Source organism: Suricata suricatta, chromosome 6, assembly GCF_006229205.1.
Source record: "Suricata suricatta isolate VVHF042 chromosome 6, meerkat_22Aug2017_6uvM2_HiC, whole genome shotgun sequence".
NCBI lineage: Eukaryota > Metazoa > Chordata > Mammalia > Carnivora > Herpestidae > Suricata > Suricata suricatta.
In genome coordinates, this window is record NC_043705.1 from 49,055,468 (window position 1) to 49,070,122 (window position 14,655).

General features: G+C 40.0%; 1 protein-coding gene and 1 pseudogene across 1 annotated transcript in view; one reads left to right on the forward strand and one right to left on the reverse strand.

Annotated features, from left to right (window-relative positions):
• CCNB1 (cyclin B1) overlaps positions 1-7,907 on the forward strand; it is an 11,826-nt gene extending 3,919 nt beyond the window's left edge. The window contains exons 4-9 of the mRNA XM_029941344.1: positions 2,164-2,346; positions 4,008-4,166; positions 4,374-4,610; positions 5,138-5,278; positions 6,133-6,243; positions 6,633-7,907. Coding sequence (XP_029797204.1) covers positions 2,164-2,346; positions 4,008-4,166; positions 4,374-4,610; positions 5,138-5,278; positions 6,133-6,243; positions 6,633-6,740 — 939 coding nt within the window. The 3' untranslated portion in view covers positions 6,741-7,907. The remainder of the gene's footprint in view (positions 1-2,163; positions 2,347-4,007; positions 4,167-4,373; positions 4,611-5,137; positions 5,279-6,132; positions 6,244-6,632) is intronic.
• Positions 7,908-9,949: 2,042 nt separating this feature from the next.
• On the reverse strand, positions 9,950-14,297 carry LOC115293433 (annotated as a pseudogene).
• Between the last annotated feature and the right edge of the window lie 358 nt (positions 14,298-14,655).

Here is a 14,655-nt window from a genome sequence, read left to right on the forward strand (position 1 = left end):
GAACTGTGAGATAATGACCTGAGCTGAAGTCGGATGCTTAACTGACTCAGGTGCCCCTATGTTTTAAAATTTTTTTTAAGTTTATTTGAAACCAAGAGAAAGTTCTCTTTCAAAGGGGCAGAGAGAGGGAGAGAGAGAATCCCAAGCAGGTGCCGTGCTTTCAAGGTGGAACCCAGTGCAAGGCTTGAACCCTCTTACCGTGAGTTGATGACCTGAGCCAAAATCAAGAGTCATCAGAAGCTTAAGAGACTGAGCCACCCGGGAGTCCCCTCCCCCTCTTTTTAATAGTATTTAGTTATAGCCGCATGGATCAAAGACTTTCTTGTCTTCGGTACAAGCCATCTGACCAAAATTTACTGACTGAAACAGATGATCTGAATCCTTTTACTCCCTAATGTGGCCACTGGATAATTAATAAGCCTGTAACACTGAAATATATAAAAGTGTAAAGCAAAAAGAATATGGAGCTTTTCAGAGTGTAGGTAAGAAGATGAGTTAACATTTAGCCTCAAAAACTAAAACTAAGAACTTAATTAAACATCATTTATGTGAATATATCAGACGCTTAACCGACTGAGCCACCCAGGCGCCCCGAGCATCCCACTCTTGATTTCCAACTCTTGATTTCTGCTCAGGTCCTGGCATCTGCCAGGTGGTGGGATCAAGCACAGGCTGCTGCCTTGGCATGGAGTCTGCTTAAATTATCTCTTCTTTGGGCGCCTGGGTGGCTCAGTCGGTTAAGTGGTTAAGCGTCTGGCTTTAGCTCAGGTCATGATCTCACGGTTCGTGGGTTTGAGCCCCGTGTCTGGCTCTGTGCTGACAGCTAGCTCAGAGCCGGGAGCCTATCTTCAGATTCTGTGTCTCCCTCCCCCTCCCCTCTCTCTCTCTCTCTCTCTCTCTCTCTCTCTCTCTCCCTCCCTCTCTCTCTCTCTCTCTCTTTCTCTGCCCCTCCCCTGCTCATGCTGTCTCTGTCTCTCTCTATAAAATAAATAATAAAACATTTTTTTTTAAAATTCTCTCTTCTTCTGCCCCTCTCCCTGAATTGAGCTCGCACTCTCCTAAATTAATTAATTAATTACTTAATTAAAAAGCAAAGTAGTTAAGGGTAGGAGATTTGAGGCTGTTGCTTTAGTATGAACATTCTGGAAATAGCACATGGAACCTGTGGCATGTACAGTCTTTAATTGGTCATACCAAACTATGTGGGATTGCCTTGAAATTCCCATACTGTTGGTCTTTGCTTTTTAAAATTTATTCATTTTTGAGAGATGAGACAGAACATTGGTGGAAGAGGGGCAGAGAGCTAGGGAGACACAGAATATAAAGCAGGCTCCAGGCTCCGAGCTGACAGGATAGAGCCCAAAAGAGGGCTTGAACCCACCAACCTCAGGTGACCTGACCTGAAGTTGGACATCCAACTGAATGAGCCCAGGCACCCCTACTGTCCTACTTATTTAAAAAAAAAAAAAAAGGCCTCTCCCACTCTCACACTCTTTTAGCTAGTAATCTTTTCGTCCTTCAGAACAGCTCAAGCATCAACTCCTGAAACTTTCCCTAACATTCCCCCACCCTTATTCCTAGATTCTGTCTCCTCACTTTATTTACTTCTGTCTTCTAAATTCAAAGCCCTTTGAGGACACTGTAAAGACCATATCTTGTACAGAGCTTGACTAGAAGGACATGATCAATGAATTGTTTGAACAAAGGGGAAACTGGAGCTTGAAGGAAATGGTTAATGATAACGAATGAACTCGGTGAATCCTTAGTAGTGAGGATAGAAGTTGTATTGTTCTGGGCAGTGAGAAGCAGTCCGTGTTTTGAAATGAAGACAAAAGACTGTCATTCATTTGGATTGACTTAACAGGACACTCATAAACAGATTTGTTATTTACTCATTTCCTTTGGAAGAAAGTCTAGAATGTGATTTTACTTGCTTTTTCTCTATTTTACTCACTAATGTTGAGACTCTGCTGACTTCTAATTGGCTTATTCTGTTTGGACAGTTCATTTACGTATTAATCATGTCCTAAAGAGAAATTGTGACTTATACTTTATATGTCTATGTAGCAGTTGGTGTCTTGAATTGGTACCAATAATTGGACCTTCATCCCCAGATGGCATGCTCCTCTTTGCTACTATTTCAAAAGATTTCTCTGTTTCAAGGTTGATACTCCATCTCCAAGCCCAATGGAAACTTCTGGATGTGCCCCAGCAGAAGAATATCTGTGTCAGGCTTTCTCTGATGTAATTCTTGCAGTGAATGATGTGGATGCAGAAGATGGAGCTGATCCAAACCTTTGTAGTGAATATGTGAAAGATATTTATGCCTATCTGAGACAACTTGAGGTCTGTATTATTTTTAGATTCTTTGTTTTTTCCAAACTGTGCTTGGCTTTATTAACGATGTTTTACATTGTTTACAAGAATTCAAGCAGGATATAAGTAGTGTTTCTTAATAGTAAATTCCACTTTGCAATTCTCCATGGAGTACCAAAAATGAAGTCACTAAACAAACCAAGAATATCTTTATTTGCCATTTGGGACAGACAAAGTTTAGAGTGACACTGGATACTACCTGAACTCTTTCTTTCTTACTCTTTAAAAAAAAAATTTTTTTTTAATGTTTATTTTTGAGAGAGAGAGAGAGAGTGCAAGTGGGGGAGGTGCAAAGAGCGGGGGAGACACAGAATCTGGAGCAGGCTCTAGGCTCTGAGCTGTTAGCACAGAGACTGATGCGGGCCTGGAACTCAGTGAACCATGAGATCATGACCTGACCCAAAGTCAGACATTTAACCAATGAGCCACCCAGGTGCCCCCAGAACTCTTTCTAATGAATGCTATAGATTAAATGATATATTTATATCTATCACAGTTAGGAGTGGCCAATTCCCAGGCTCTGAGTTTGAGGATTAGAGGCAGGAGGTAGATGGTAATGGAGAATATGCTGAAAAATTATAACCAACAGCGGTGCAAGGTATTTTGGGTCATTGTGACTGATATGCACGTAACACCAGCAAAATTTTTGTCTTTTTTTTTTTTAATGTTTTACTTTATTTTTGAGAGAGAGAGAGAGAGAGAGAGAGAGTCAGCATGAGCAGGGGAGGGTCAGAGAGAGAGGGAGACACAGAATCCGAAGACAGGCTCCAGGCTCTGAGCTGTCAGCCCAGAGCCCAACGTGGGGCTCGAACTCACGGACCGTGAGTTCATGACCTGAGCCGAAGCCAGCCGCTTAATTGACTGAGCCACCCAGGCGCCCCATTTTCTGTGTCTTAAAGTACAATAAAGTTTTTGGTTTCCTTCCATATCACTTCTGAAACTTCGGGTCAGTGTTATGTACCCTCTGTTCCTCCTCCCTGCCAAAATAAGGAAGCACTCTGTATGCCAACAAAAAAGCAAACACATTTGCCCAGTTGTGTGTTTCTAAGGCATTCTCTTCTTTCAGCACCTTTTTACATCTTTTCTCTTTTGCCTGGTTTTTCTGGACATCCAAAAGATTTTCTATACGATTGTTTTGGTGGGGTAGGTTTAGTAGATGTATGTGTTGGTCCTTGATGGTTCATTCTTTTTACTTATGGTGTGTTGGGGTTTTTTAAATCCTATAGCAGGAGAGGGGTAGCATATAGGTTCCAGTAGGTCTGGAAATTAGCTGGTACTGTTTTTCCCTACTTCATAAAGCTCAGGTTCTGGGTTTATATTCTTAGTGAAATGATCTGAGATGAAGGCAGGATATCTTGGGGCTGAAGTGGTGAGAGTGTGAGCAGGTAACAGTGATGGTAAGTTGAACTCAGTGAGATTTGCCAATATGAAAAACCTGTCAAACTGTCCTAATTAATGTTTGCTTTCTTCCTCAGTGATAGAGATGTTTGTAATGGCAGTTTGAAGAATTAATCTGACGATCGTTAGAGATTCTAAATGCTCCATTACTGTTCTGTGGTAAAATAGTAATTTCTGATCAGAAATGTCACATGGAGTCTTGCTTCGAAAGGATAATCAGTGTTCTTTTGCAGGAAGAGCAAGCCGTAAGACCAAAATACCTGCTGGGTCGTGAAGTCACTGGAAACATGAGAGCCATCCTAATTGACTGGCTAGTACAGGTTCAAATGAAATTCAGGTTACTGCAGGAGACCATGTACATGACTGTTTCCATTATTGATCGGTTCATGCAGGTGAGCAAAATTCAGTCACTGAGGGTTCTCCCTTCCAGGGTTCCAGCTGAGTCCTAAGAAACACTTTTCCAGCTAACATCTGTCTTAGGGGATAGAGTGTCAATAACTCTGATTTTGCTGTTAGAGTATTGTTTCCCATGTTCCCTTCATAGCTATGTCTTCTCCATTTTCAAGTACATATTAGTTCATTTGGAATTCCCATTGCAGAATAATTGTGTACCCAAGAAGATGCTGCAGCTGGTTGGTGTCACTTCCATGTTTATTGCAAGCAAATATGAAGAAATGTACCCTCCAGAAATTGGTGACTTTGCCTTTGTAACCGACAACACTTACACAAAGCACCAAATCAGACAGATGGAAATGAAGATTCTAAGATCTTTAAATTTTGGTCTGGGCCGCCCTCTACCCCTGCATTTCCTTCGGAGAGCATCAAAGATTGGAGAGGTATAGATTTCTTGGATAATCTTTAGTATGATACATTATGAAAATAATGCTCATCACATAGCCCTAATTTAGCTCACAACTGTAACTACATGAGGGAGACATAAAGATGTTCATTATTTCTAATCAAACTATGTATTAATATTTTCGTTAAGGCTTTCCAGGAGCAGTTGCATTTGACAGTTAAAAAAATTTTTTTTAATGTTTATTTTTGAGAGCGAGAGAGAGAGAGAGAGAGAGAGAGAGAGAGAATCAGAGCGTGCATGGGGGAGGAGCAGACAGGGAGACAAAGAATAGGAAGCAGTCTCCAGGCTCTGAGCTGTCAGTGCAAGAGCCTGATGCAGGGCTTGATCTCATGAACTGTGAAATCATGTCCTGAGCCGAAGTCAGATGTTCAACTGACTGAGCCACCCAGGCGCCCCAGCATTTGAGAGTTTTTAGACAAATAATTGTATACAGTTGTGGGTATACTGGTTATTGCTAGTACAGAATTCTGATAAAAGTTCACAGACCTGTTGGTTTTGTTTCAGGTTGATGTTGAGCAACATACTTTGGCCAAATACCTGATGGAACTAACTATGCTGGATTACGATATGGTGCACTTTCCTCCTTCTCAGATTGCAGCAGGAGCTTTTTGCCTAGCACTAAAAATTCTTGATAATGGTGAATGGGTAAGCTCTTGCCATAGACTTAGGTTACCCTAAGTGTTTAATTATTTTAAAATAAAAAAATTTTTTTAACATTTATTTATTTTTGAGAGACAGAGCATGAGCTAGGGGGGTGGGGCACAGAGAGAAGGAGACACAGAATCCAAAGCAGGCTCCGGGCTCGGAGCTGTTAGTCCAGAGCCTGAGTCGTGGCTCAGACTCACAGACTATGAGATCTTGACCTGAGCTGAAGTCAGTCACTCAACTGACTTAGCCACCCAGGCGCCCCTAAGCTTTTAAGTTTTTTAAGTGATCTTTGGATGAATACTGGACTGTTTTCATTAAATGACAATTCAAATGATTTCTAAAAATAGGGCATCTACTGAGAATGATTAAAAATATCTTGTTTGCTGTGTGTTCATAAGATATTCCCATTTCGTTTCCTAATTTAATCTTTCTATACAGATGAAGACTCTCAGGCAGGTCAAATGACATGCTAGGTGTCCATTCACACCCCACTGATTCTACACATATTTCTCTTCTGTGCCATGTGCCACCCTAGGCCTTAGGAATGGAATTATGCATGTGAATGTTGCTGTCAAACAATTTGGAGCCTAGCTTTGGGGGTAGACTAGTCAGTAATTACAGAGGTTTAATTAGGTTTGAGCACATTAGTGTATAATAGGTTCAAGTACAGGATCCTGGAGAAGCAGGGGACAAGAGTCCTTGGGGAAGAAGGCATCTTAAGTTTATCTTAAATTTCAGTTATAATCAGTCCTCCAGAATCCCTCTTCCTCCTCTATGCTTGACTAATTTACAGAAATTTTCTGAGATCCATTCTTGATGAGTATTTCTAAGATCAACTTCTGTTGCCGTAGACACCAACTTTACAGCATTACCTGTCATACACTGAAGAATCCCTTCTAAATGTTATGCAACACCTGGCGAAGAATATAGTCATGGTGAATCGTGGGCTCACAAAGCACATGGTAAGTCGGGGGCATTGTAGGATGTTGGGAGGAGAATTAAAATACTTCAGACTTCAAGGCTATAAATGGCTCGTTTATTTTGAAGGAGTTGATTTTTTTCATATATAATGTTATTTTTTTTTAAGTTTATTAATTTTTGAGAACAAGAGACAGTGGGGGAGGGAGAGAGAGAACACCAAGTAGACTCCATGCTGTCAGCATTGTGGAGCTTGACACAGGGCTCTGTCTCATGAACTATGAGATTATGACCTGAGACGAATCCAAGACGCTTAACCGACCAAGCCACCCAGGTACCCCTGAAGGATTCGTTTTAAGTGAACACCTGTACTATTTGGTCTTATGATGTTTTTATTTTTCCCTTCATTAATGACTATGCTTTTCTCTTATAGACTATCAAGAACAAGTATGCTACATCTAAGCATGCTAAGATCAGCACTCTAGCACAACTAAATTCTGCACTAGTTCAAGATTTAGCCAAGGCTGTGGCAAAGGTGTAACTTGTAACATGAGTTAGAGTACGGTAATAACTGCAAATAAAATTGGCACCATGTGCCTTCTGTATATATTATATGTTATGTTTACTTACTTTTAATAAAGCTTGTGGTCCTTTTTATTTCTTATACCTTAACTCATTTAAATGTGGCTACTTCCTACTCAAGGGTGACCTAAAGGGTGTGTTAAAGATATGATGGGGAATATAAAAAGCGCTTTCAGTTTGTTGGGACCCAGCACATATATATAATTGTTACGTGTGTGGTTCTTATTTCATGTACCTGGCTTTGCATTCTTGTACGAATTACTGTGGTCATGAAGGCATTTAAAGCCGTTCGTTAGAGCATGCTGCATGTAAGCCCCACTATCTGGAGAATATGCTGTCTCATCCTGCTTAAAGGTCTGCCACTTTACCCCTAGTCCCCTGTTTTCTGTTTCTTCTGGTGGTTGCTGCCATAATTCTATGTAGTTTTTATTTCTACCACTATTTCTTAAATTATCAACTTTAGCTAATATCAACTTTTTCACTTGCAAAAATAAGAACTTTATATTCTGTTCTTTACTTTTTCACTTTATTGGTCAAATAAAACCAAATTCCTCAAAACGTATAGAAGTATCTTTAAAAAGTTAATTTACTCCCTACCCCCTTCTCTTACAGTTTAATCCTATCCATCTGAAGGTACCAACAGTTTGGGGTATATCCTCCTTTTCCTTCTATAAATAAAAATATGTGTATAAAAATTGTTATGGGGATTTCTAGGCAATGGAATCATTCTATAAATAAGCAATTTCTTTAAACGTGTATAGGCCTTACCTGTGTGTGGGCTTCCCGTTCCATAGTATGGGTATACTATACTCAACCATTCTGCTGTTGCCCTTCAGATTGCTTTTCCTCTTTGCTCCTACGTAGAAGCCTGTGGGTCGTTTGGCACCATGCTCTCCTTTCTGACCGCAGCCTCTCCAGGGTGTGCGTTTTGGCAGTTGCTGCCAGGTGACTCTCGAGTGTCCTCAGCAATGTATAAAAGTGCCGGTTTCTCTGCGTCCTTGCTGGAACCGAAGATAATGGTTATCCAGTTTCTGTGAATTTGGCAAGAAATAATCTACCTTGTTTGCTATCCTAATTTTAATTCTGATGGCTAGTTGAATAAATTTTCATTGACTGCTTATCGCTATGTAAGGTTTTTCCATTTGTTTGTTTGTCTTTTGCCATGCAGATGCTTTGGAGTTTTTATATTATCAAATCTGTTTTTTTTTTCCTATAGTTGCTTTTGGAGTTGATCTCAAGACTACTATCTCAAAACCATAAACATGTAAAATTCGGAATTTTCCCTATTTATATCTATAATCCCTCAAACTTTCTGTACATGTTATAAAGACTTTCAGATGGCTGCCCATTTATGCCAGTTCCACATGATCAAAATTACCCGTGTCCAGCTGAGGTGAAACATTAATTCCCATCTATTGTTTCCTGATCTACTTTGTTCCTGTGACAAACTTAAACTATTAATTACACTATTATATGGTAAAGTGAAACAAGCACTATTTCTCTGTTCTTTGGGGGCAGTTTCAAACATAAGAACATTATAAAGTTATGTCCAGTTATCGAGAAGCTCCTTTGAGGTTTTGAGTATGCATCATATCTAACCATCCAGAAGCATTTTTCTCCAAGATCTGTTGCATGCCCTCCAATGGAATGTTAGAATTTTAATTACATAATTACTGCACTTTTCTTGTCAAATTTATTGCTGGGTTTGTGGGGTTTTTTGTCACTTGTAAATAAGGATCTATTTCCCACTAATTTTGTTGCTAGTTGTTTTCTTGCCCAACTGACATCAGGTTTACTCGATTGGGTTTTTTTCTCTCCTCCATTTGTTTTAATGGAGTTTTCTAGGCCTTAAATCTAAAGATTGTGTTTTGTTCAATGTTTATGGTATTTATTGTAATAGGATCTCCAAAATAATAAACAGCCCTATCTTGTTTTAAGTATTTTTATCATTTAATACTTTTGCTCCTCGGCTTTGAGTAGTCTTTATGTTTTAGATATTTTGTTTTGTTATTAACTTTTTAAAACTTACATCCAAGTTAGCGTATAGCGTAACAATGATTTCAAGAGTATGTTCTTTAATGCCCCTTACTCATTTAGTCCACCCCCCTCCCACAACCCCTCCAGGAACCCTGTTTGTTCTCCATATTTAAGAGTCTCTTGTTTTGTCTCCCTCCCTGTTTTTATATTATTTTTGCTTCCCTTCCCTTACATTCATTTCTTTTGTATCTTAAAGTGCTCATATGAGTGAAGTCATATGATAATTTGTCTTTCTCATACTAATTTTGCTTAGCATGATACCCTCCAGTTCCATACATGTAGTTACAAATGTTAAGATTTCATTCTTTTTGATTGCTGAGTAATACTCCATTGTGTATATATACAGCACATATTTATCTGTTCATCAGTGGACATTTGGGCTCTTTCCATACTTTGGCTATTGTTGAAAGTGTTGCTATAAACATTGGAGTGCGTTTGTCCCTTTGAAATAGCACACCTGTACCCTTGGATAAACACCTAGTAGTGCAATGCTGGGTGGTAGGGTAGTTCTATTTTTAATTTTTTGAGTAATCTCCATACTGTTTTCCAGAGTGGCAGTACTGGTTTACATTCCCACCAGCAGTGCAAAGATCCTCTTTCTCTGCATTCTCACCAGCATCTCTTGTTGCCTGACTTAATTTCAGCCAGGTGTGAGGTGGTATCTCATGGTGGTTTTGATTTGTATTTTCCTGATGAATGACGTTGAGCATCGTTTCATGTGTCTATCGGTTTCAATTTTTTTATTTTTTTGGTTGTCAAGATGATCCTTTATTGGGGCGCCTGTGTGGCTGAGTCAGTTAAGCATCCGACTTCAGCTCAGGGCATGATCTCGCGGTTCGTGAGTTCGAGCCCCGCTTCAGGCTCTGTGCTGACAGCTTAGCGCTTGGAGTCTGTCTTCAGATTCTGTTTCTCCCTCTCTCTGACCCTCCCCTGCTCACGCTCTCTCTCTCTCAAAAATAAATAAAAACAGCTTCCACCATTTGCAACCTCATCTTTAGAGATTTAGTGCATTATAGCTTTTGAAATTATCAAGTAAAGGTAAACAGATATTGTCCAATAAACTCCTTTTAAATAAGGCCAATTAAAATAAATAAAACCATTTAGAAATTTAGAAAAAAGATGATCCTTTATTAAAATATTTTCCTTTATAGTTTTTAACTAGCTGGGCATTCCACTGCACCGCTATTGATGTCATATATGACATCATGAGGGTGGCGGCCATCAACATTGCAGCCCACAGACTGGGCGGTCCCCAGAATCTCTTTAATGGTCCCAGAGAGTTCTCAGGCTAATGATCTGTGTGGTATCTGTCGGGCAATGTTGACAATCTCATCAAAAGTGATAATTCCACTGTGCTTAAGGTTTCTCTGCTTCTTTCTGTCTCTGGTTCTTTGAGGGCTTTGACAATTAGGGCAGAAGCAGAAGGTACCACTTCAATCTGGGCCTTTCTGTTACGAATGGTCAGTTTCACTGTAATCCTCAAAGCCTTCCAATCACTGGTTACATTGGCGATGTCATCACCAACCTTTTTTTGGAGACCGACCCAGTGGGCCGATCTTTGGGGCCAGAGCAGACGTAGCTCCGACTTCGCCAGCAGTGCACCTCAGATATACGACTTTGATCTCGTTGGGGTCAAACTTAGGCGGCGTGGTGGAGGCGGTTGGTGTCAGATGAACCCAGATTCAGAATGACCGAAGACTGTTGCACTATTGCCTCTGAGCTGAAAGCCAAAGTGTTATTATTTCTGTTTAGAGTTAAGTGGGAAGGCTGTGGAAATTCATTTACTTTTTTAGCTTATAATGTTATTACTATGATATAATATTCCACATTAACGGTTTCCTAGAGTGGAATGAATTCTTGCTCATGATACATGGATTTAATCTGTTTCTTTGAGATTTTGCGTCTCATTTGGGGAACCGGCTCAGTGTTTGTTGTTAAAGTTTTCTAGGTTTTCCCTTATTTTACCACCTTTAAGTTGGATTAAAGACATTTACATTTTTACATCTCGTAATTGGAAATTATTTGTTCATTGAAAACTAGCTTAATTAAACTGTAAAGTCCTTTGGCCTGGATTTGCTCAAAATGGTATGTTTTCCATTGCCAGGTTTTTTTTTTTAGGAGTTATCTTCCCTCTATTAACAGGAAATAACTATTCTAGATTTTTTAAATTACAGGTTAGTGTATATCGTTTGTTTCTCATTCTCGATACTTTTGTTTTCTAACTGGGCTTTCCTGGAGGGTTTTTATTGGTGTGTTGAGAGAATGGGTTTTGTGTTCGCTTTTGCAGCACATGTACTGAAAGAACAAGTTTTGGTCCTATCATTTCTGCTACCTTTGTTTTGTAGTTTTAGCTTTTTATTTTTTTAATTTTTTGTTTATTTATTTATTTATTTTGAGAGAGAGTAAGTGGGGAGGGGCAGAGAGAGAATTCGAAGCAGGCTTCTCACTGTAAGCACGTACTCATACTGGAGGCTTGAACCCAAGAACCAAACTGAGATCCATGATCTGAGCCACAACCAAGAGCCAGGTGCCCCTGTAATTTTAGCTTTTACATCAATTCTCACTATCTGTTTTTGGTTTTGTTTTTTCTCGTTAAGTTAAATACTCCGTGTATTTTTTTTTTATGTTCATTTTATTATTGAGACAGACAAACAGAGGAGGGTCAGAGAGAGAGGGAGACACAGAATCTGAAGCAGGCTCCAGGCTCTGAGCTAGCTGTCAGCACAGAGCCTGACGCAGGGCTCTAACCCACAAACCATGAGATCATGACCTGAGCTGAAGTCAGACGATCAACTAATTGAGCCACCCAGGCGCCCCTATACTCCAAGCAGTTTAGTGGTTAAAGCCATTATATCTTCTCCTTTGAGATAGCTTGTTTCTGAAGCCCTCCTTTTTGTCTTTTTCTGGTCATTAAAATTTCTTTTGCAGTGCTTCCTTGATCTGGAGATTATTTAACTGCTCATTTTCCTTCTAAATATTTTCTTTTTTTCTTTTCTTTTAGATAGACTGAGCAGGGGTTAGGGGCAGAGGTAGAGAGACAGAGACAGAGACACCCCTGAGATGTTGACTTGGGACGAAATCAAGATTCATTTGCTCTACCAACTGGGCAACGCAGGCACCCTTTAACTGCTCAACTTCTAAGTAGTTGTTTTCTTTCAGAATTTTTTGGAATTCTTTGTGTCTTGGAATTGGGGGTCTTTAAAAAGACTTAGAAACCATATTTTCTCTGTGGGCAAGTACTTGAGAGACTTCCGTAAATATTCCAAGGATATAAGAGAGGATTATTTCCCAATAAGGGGAAGAGTTCTAGGTACTTAGGTAGGCAGATATTAAAACTACAGATGTAAAGAGAGAAAAGTACTTGTGTGTGGTTGGGGGATATATGCATATGTTTGCATACATTTTTCTTACTTAGAGCCATTTCAAACTGAATTTTAAATGTCAAGGTCACCTTAAAATACTTGGTCATGCATCTCCTAAGAATTCAGTCATTTTCCTAAACAGCCAATCTTTACCACCCTAAGACAGTTAACTCCTATGTGTAATATGCAGTGCATATGCAAATTTTCTGTCGTCCCAAAATGTTTTACAAACGTTTTTGCCAATTTACGTTCTAATTAAAATTAATTTGTCTCCATATACAATAGTCGTGCTTTTTGTTTTTCAAGGCATGGACATGAACTGTCTAGTCCATTTGTCTTGTAGAATGTCCCTCATTCTAGATTTCTTGTTTGATTGTTTCTTCATAGGTAAGTTCAGGTTATGCATTCCGGCAAGAATATAGGTGATTTGTACAATTTATGCATCACGTTGGAGTCATATAGTAGTTGTTACACTACTGAAGTGACCGTGTTTGATCATCCCGTTAAGGTGGCAAGCACTCATGGTGCTGTTCTCTTTAGTTTTATTATTTATTAATGATACTAACTCTGAAACATATACCTCACTAGAGTGGCATGATGGTAGTTAGCTAATTGTATTATCCCTTCTATATTATGAGACATTCTCTAAAGAATGGCTCCACACTCACATCTGTCCCTTTTTGTTTTACTATGGATTAAAAAAAAAAAATCTGTGTTATAATCCATTACCATAGTGTTTCTCAAAGTGTCATGCTCAACAGCATAAACATCACTTGGGCATTTGTTAGAAATGTAAACCAGAATCAAAACTTAGGAGAGACACCAAGCAACCTTTTTTTTTTTTTTTTTTTTTTTTTTGGTTTTTAAAATTCCAGGGGTGCCTGGGTGGCTCAGTCACTTAAGCGTCTGACTTTGGCTAAGGTCATGATCTCACGGTTTGTGGGTTTGAGCCCTACATCGGGCTCTGTGCTGACAGCTAGCTCAGAGCCTGGAGCCTGTCTCCATCTCTCTCTGACCCTCCCCTGCTCACGCTGTCTCTTTCTCAAAAATAAATAAAACATTAAAAAAATAAAATTCCAGTATAATTAACTGTTATGTTAGTTTCAGGTGTACAATATAGTGATTCACCAGTTCTCTACATTACTCAGTGTTTATCACAATAACTGTGTTCTTAATCCCCTATTTCACCCATCCCCTCATCCACCTCACACTCTGTTTTAAACCAATCCTCCCCATGATTCTGATTCCTGCTCAGATGGAGAACTACTGCATTGTCTTTGTCCCAAATTTGGCCTTGGATACCTGATAGACAACCACTTAAAAGGATGAGATTGATGTGAGATACTGGAAGACTTCCAGTGTAAAGCCAAAGCACAAGATTGTTTTTGTATGAAACAAGTAATAGGGGGGCTCAGTCTGTTAAGTGACCTACTCTTAATTTCCCTCAGGTCATGATTTCTTCCTTCAGCAGTTCCAGCCCCGAATCTGGCTCTCTTGCTATCAGTTCAGAGCAGGTTTCAGATCTTGTCTCCCCGCTTCTTGGCCCTTTCCTCTCTCTCTGGCTCTCTCTCAGAATAAACACACACAAAAAAATAATAATGATAGGAAACCATGTCAGGAGTTTGGGGGTAGGAGTGGGTGACCTAACATATTTATATACCGGCCTTTGCACTTCTGCCGGTAGCTGTTGCTTTGATAATGAAGAGGAAGAAAAGACAGAGCACTGTGTGATCAAGTATAACTAAGGGGAATGTTCAGCTCTCTTGTTCAAAGGGGTCTGAGTTGCTGTGTTTGTGCTACAAGGCTAGAGTGTCCCTTACACTACCGACTTTTTAAATTTTTTTAATGTTTTATTTATTTTTGACACACACACACACGGCATGAGCAGGGGACGGTCTGAGAGAGAGGGAGACACAATATCTGAAGACAGGCTCCAGGCTCTGAGCTAGAGCATCAGCACAGAGCCTGACGCGGGGCTCGAACCCACAACCCATGAGATCATGACCTGAGCTGAAGCCGATGCTCAACCGACTGAGCCACCCAGGCGCCCCTATACGACCGACCTTAATGAAAAACTACGAATCAATCGGGCGGTTTACGTCCCGCATTTTCTCCATTAGCCGCTCAATGTCCTGCTAAAAAAGCTTAATTGCAACCTGATAAATCGACAAGCTGGCACTTAGGGGCACAGAACTGTTACAAGAGTGAATCGTACGGATAGTCAAATTTCAGGGTGCCAGTCTGGAGTTCAAGAGTATGCACTGACTCGTAAAGGGCTTTAGGTTGTGTCTGAACTCTAGCCACGGTCCTCCGCCAAATGAGGGGGATCTGGACATTATGAGCTCAGATGGAAAGTCTAAACAACCCTTGGGTATTTCCCTTTCTCAACCTGCCGGGCACCCCCATTTCCCAAGGCCGCGAATGTTAAGGGAGTACCAAGATGGGTAAAAACAAAACAAACAAAAACCAATAACA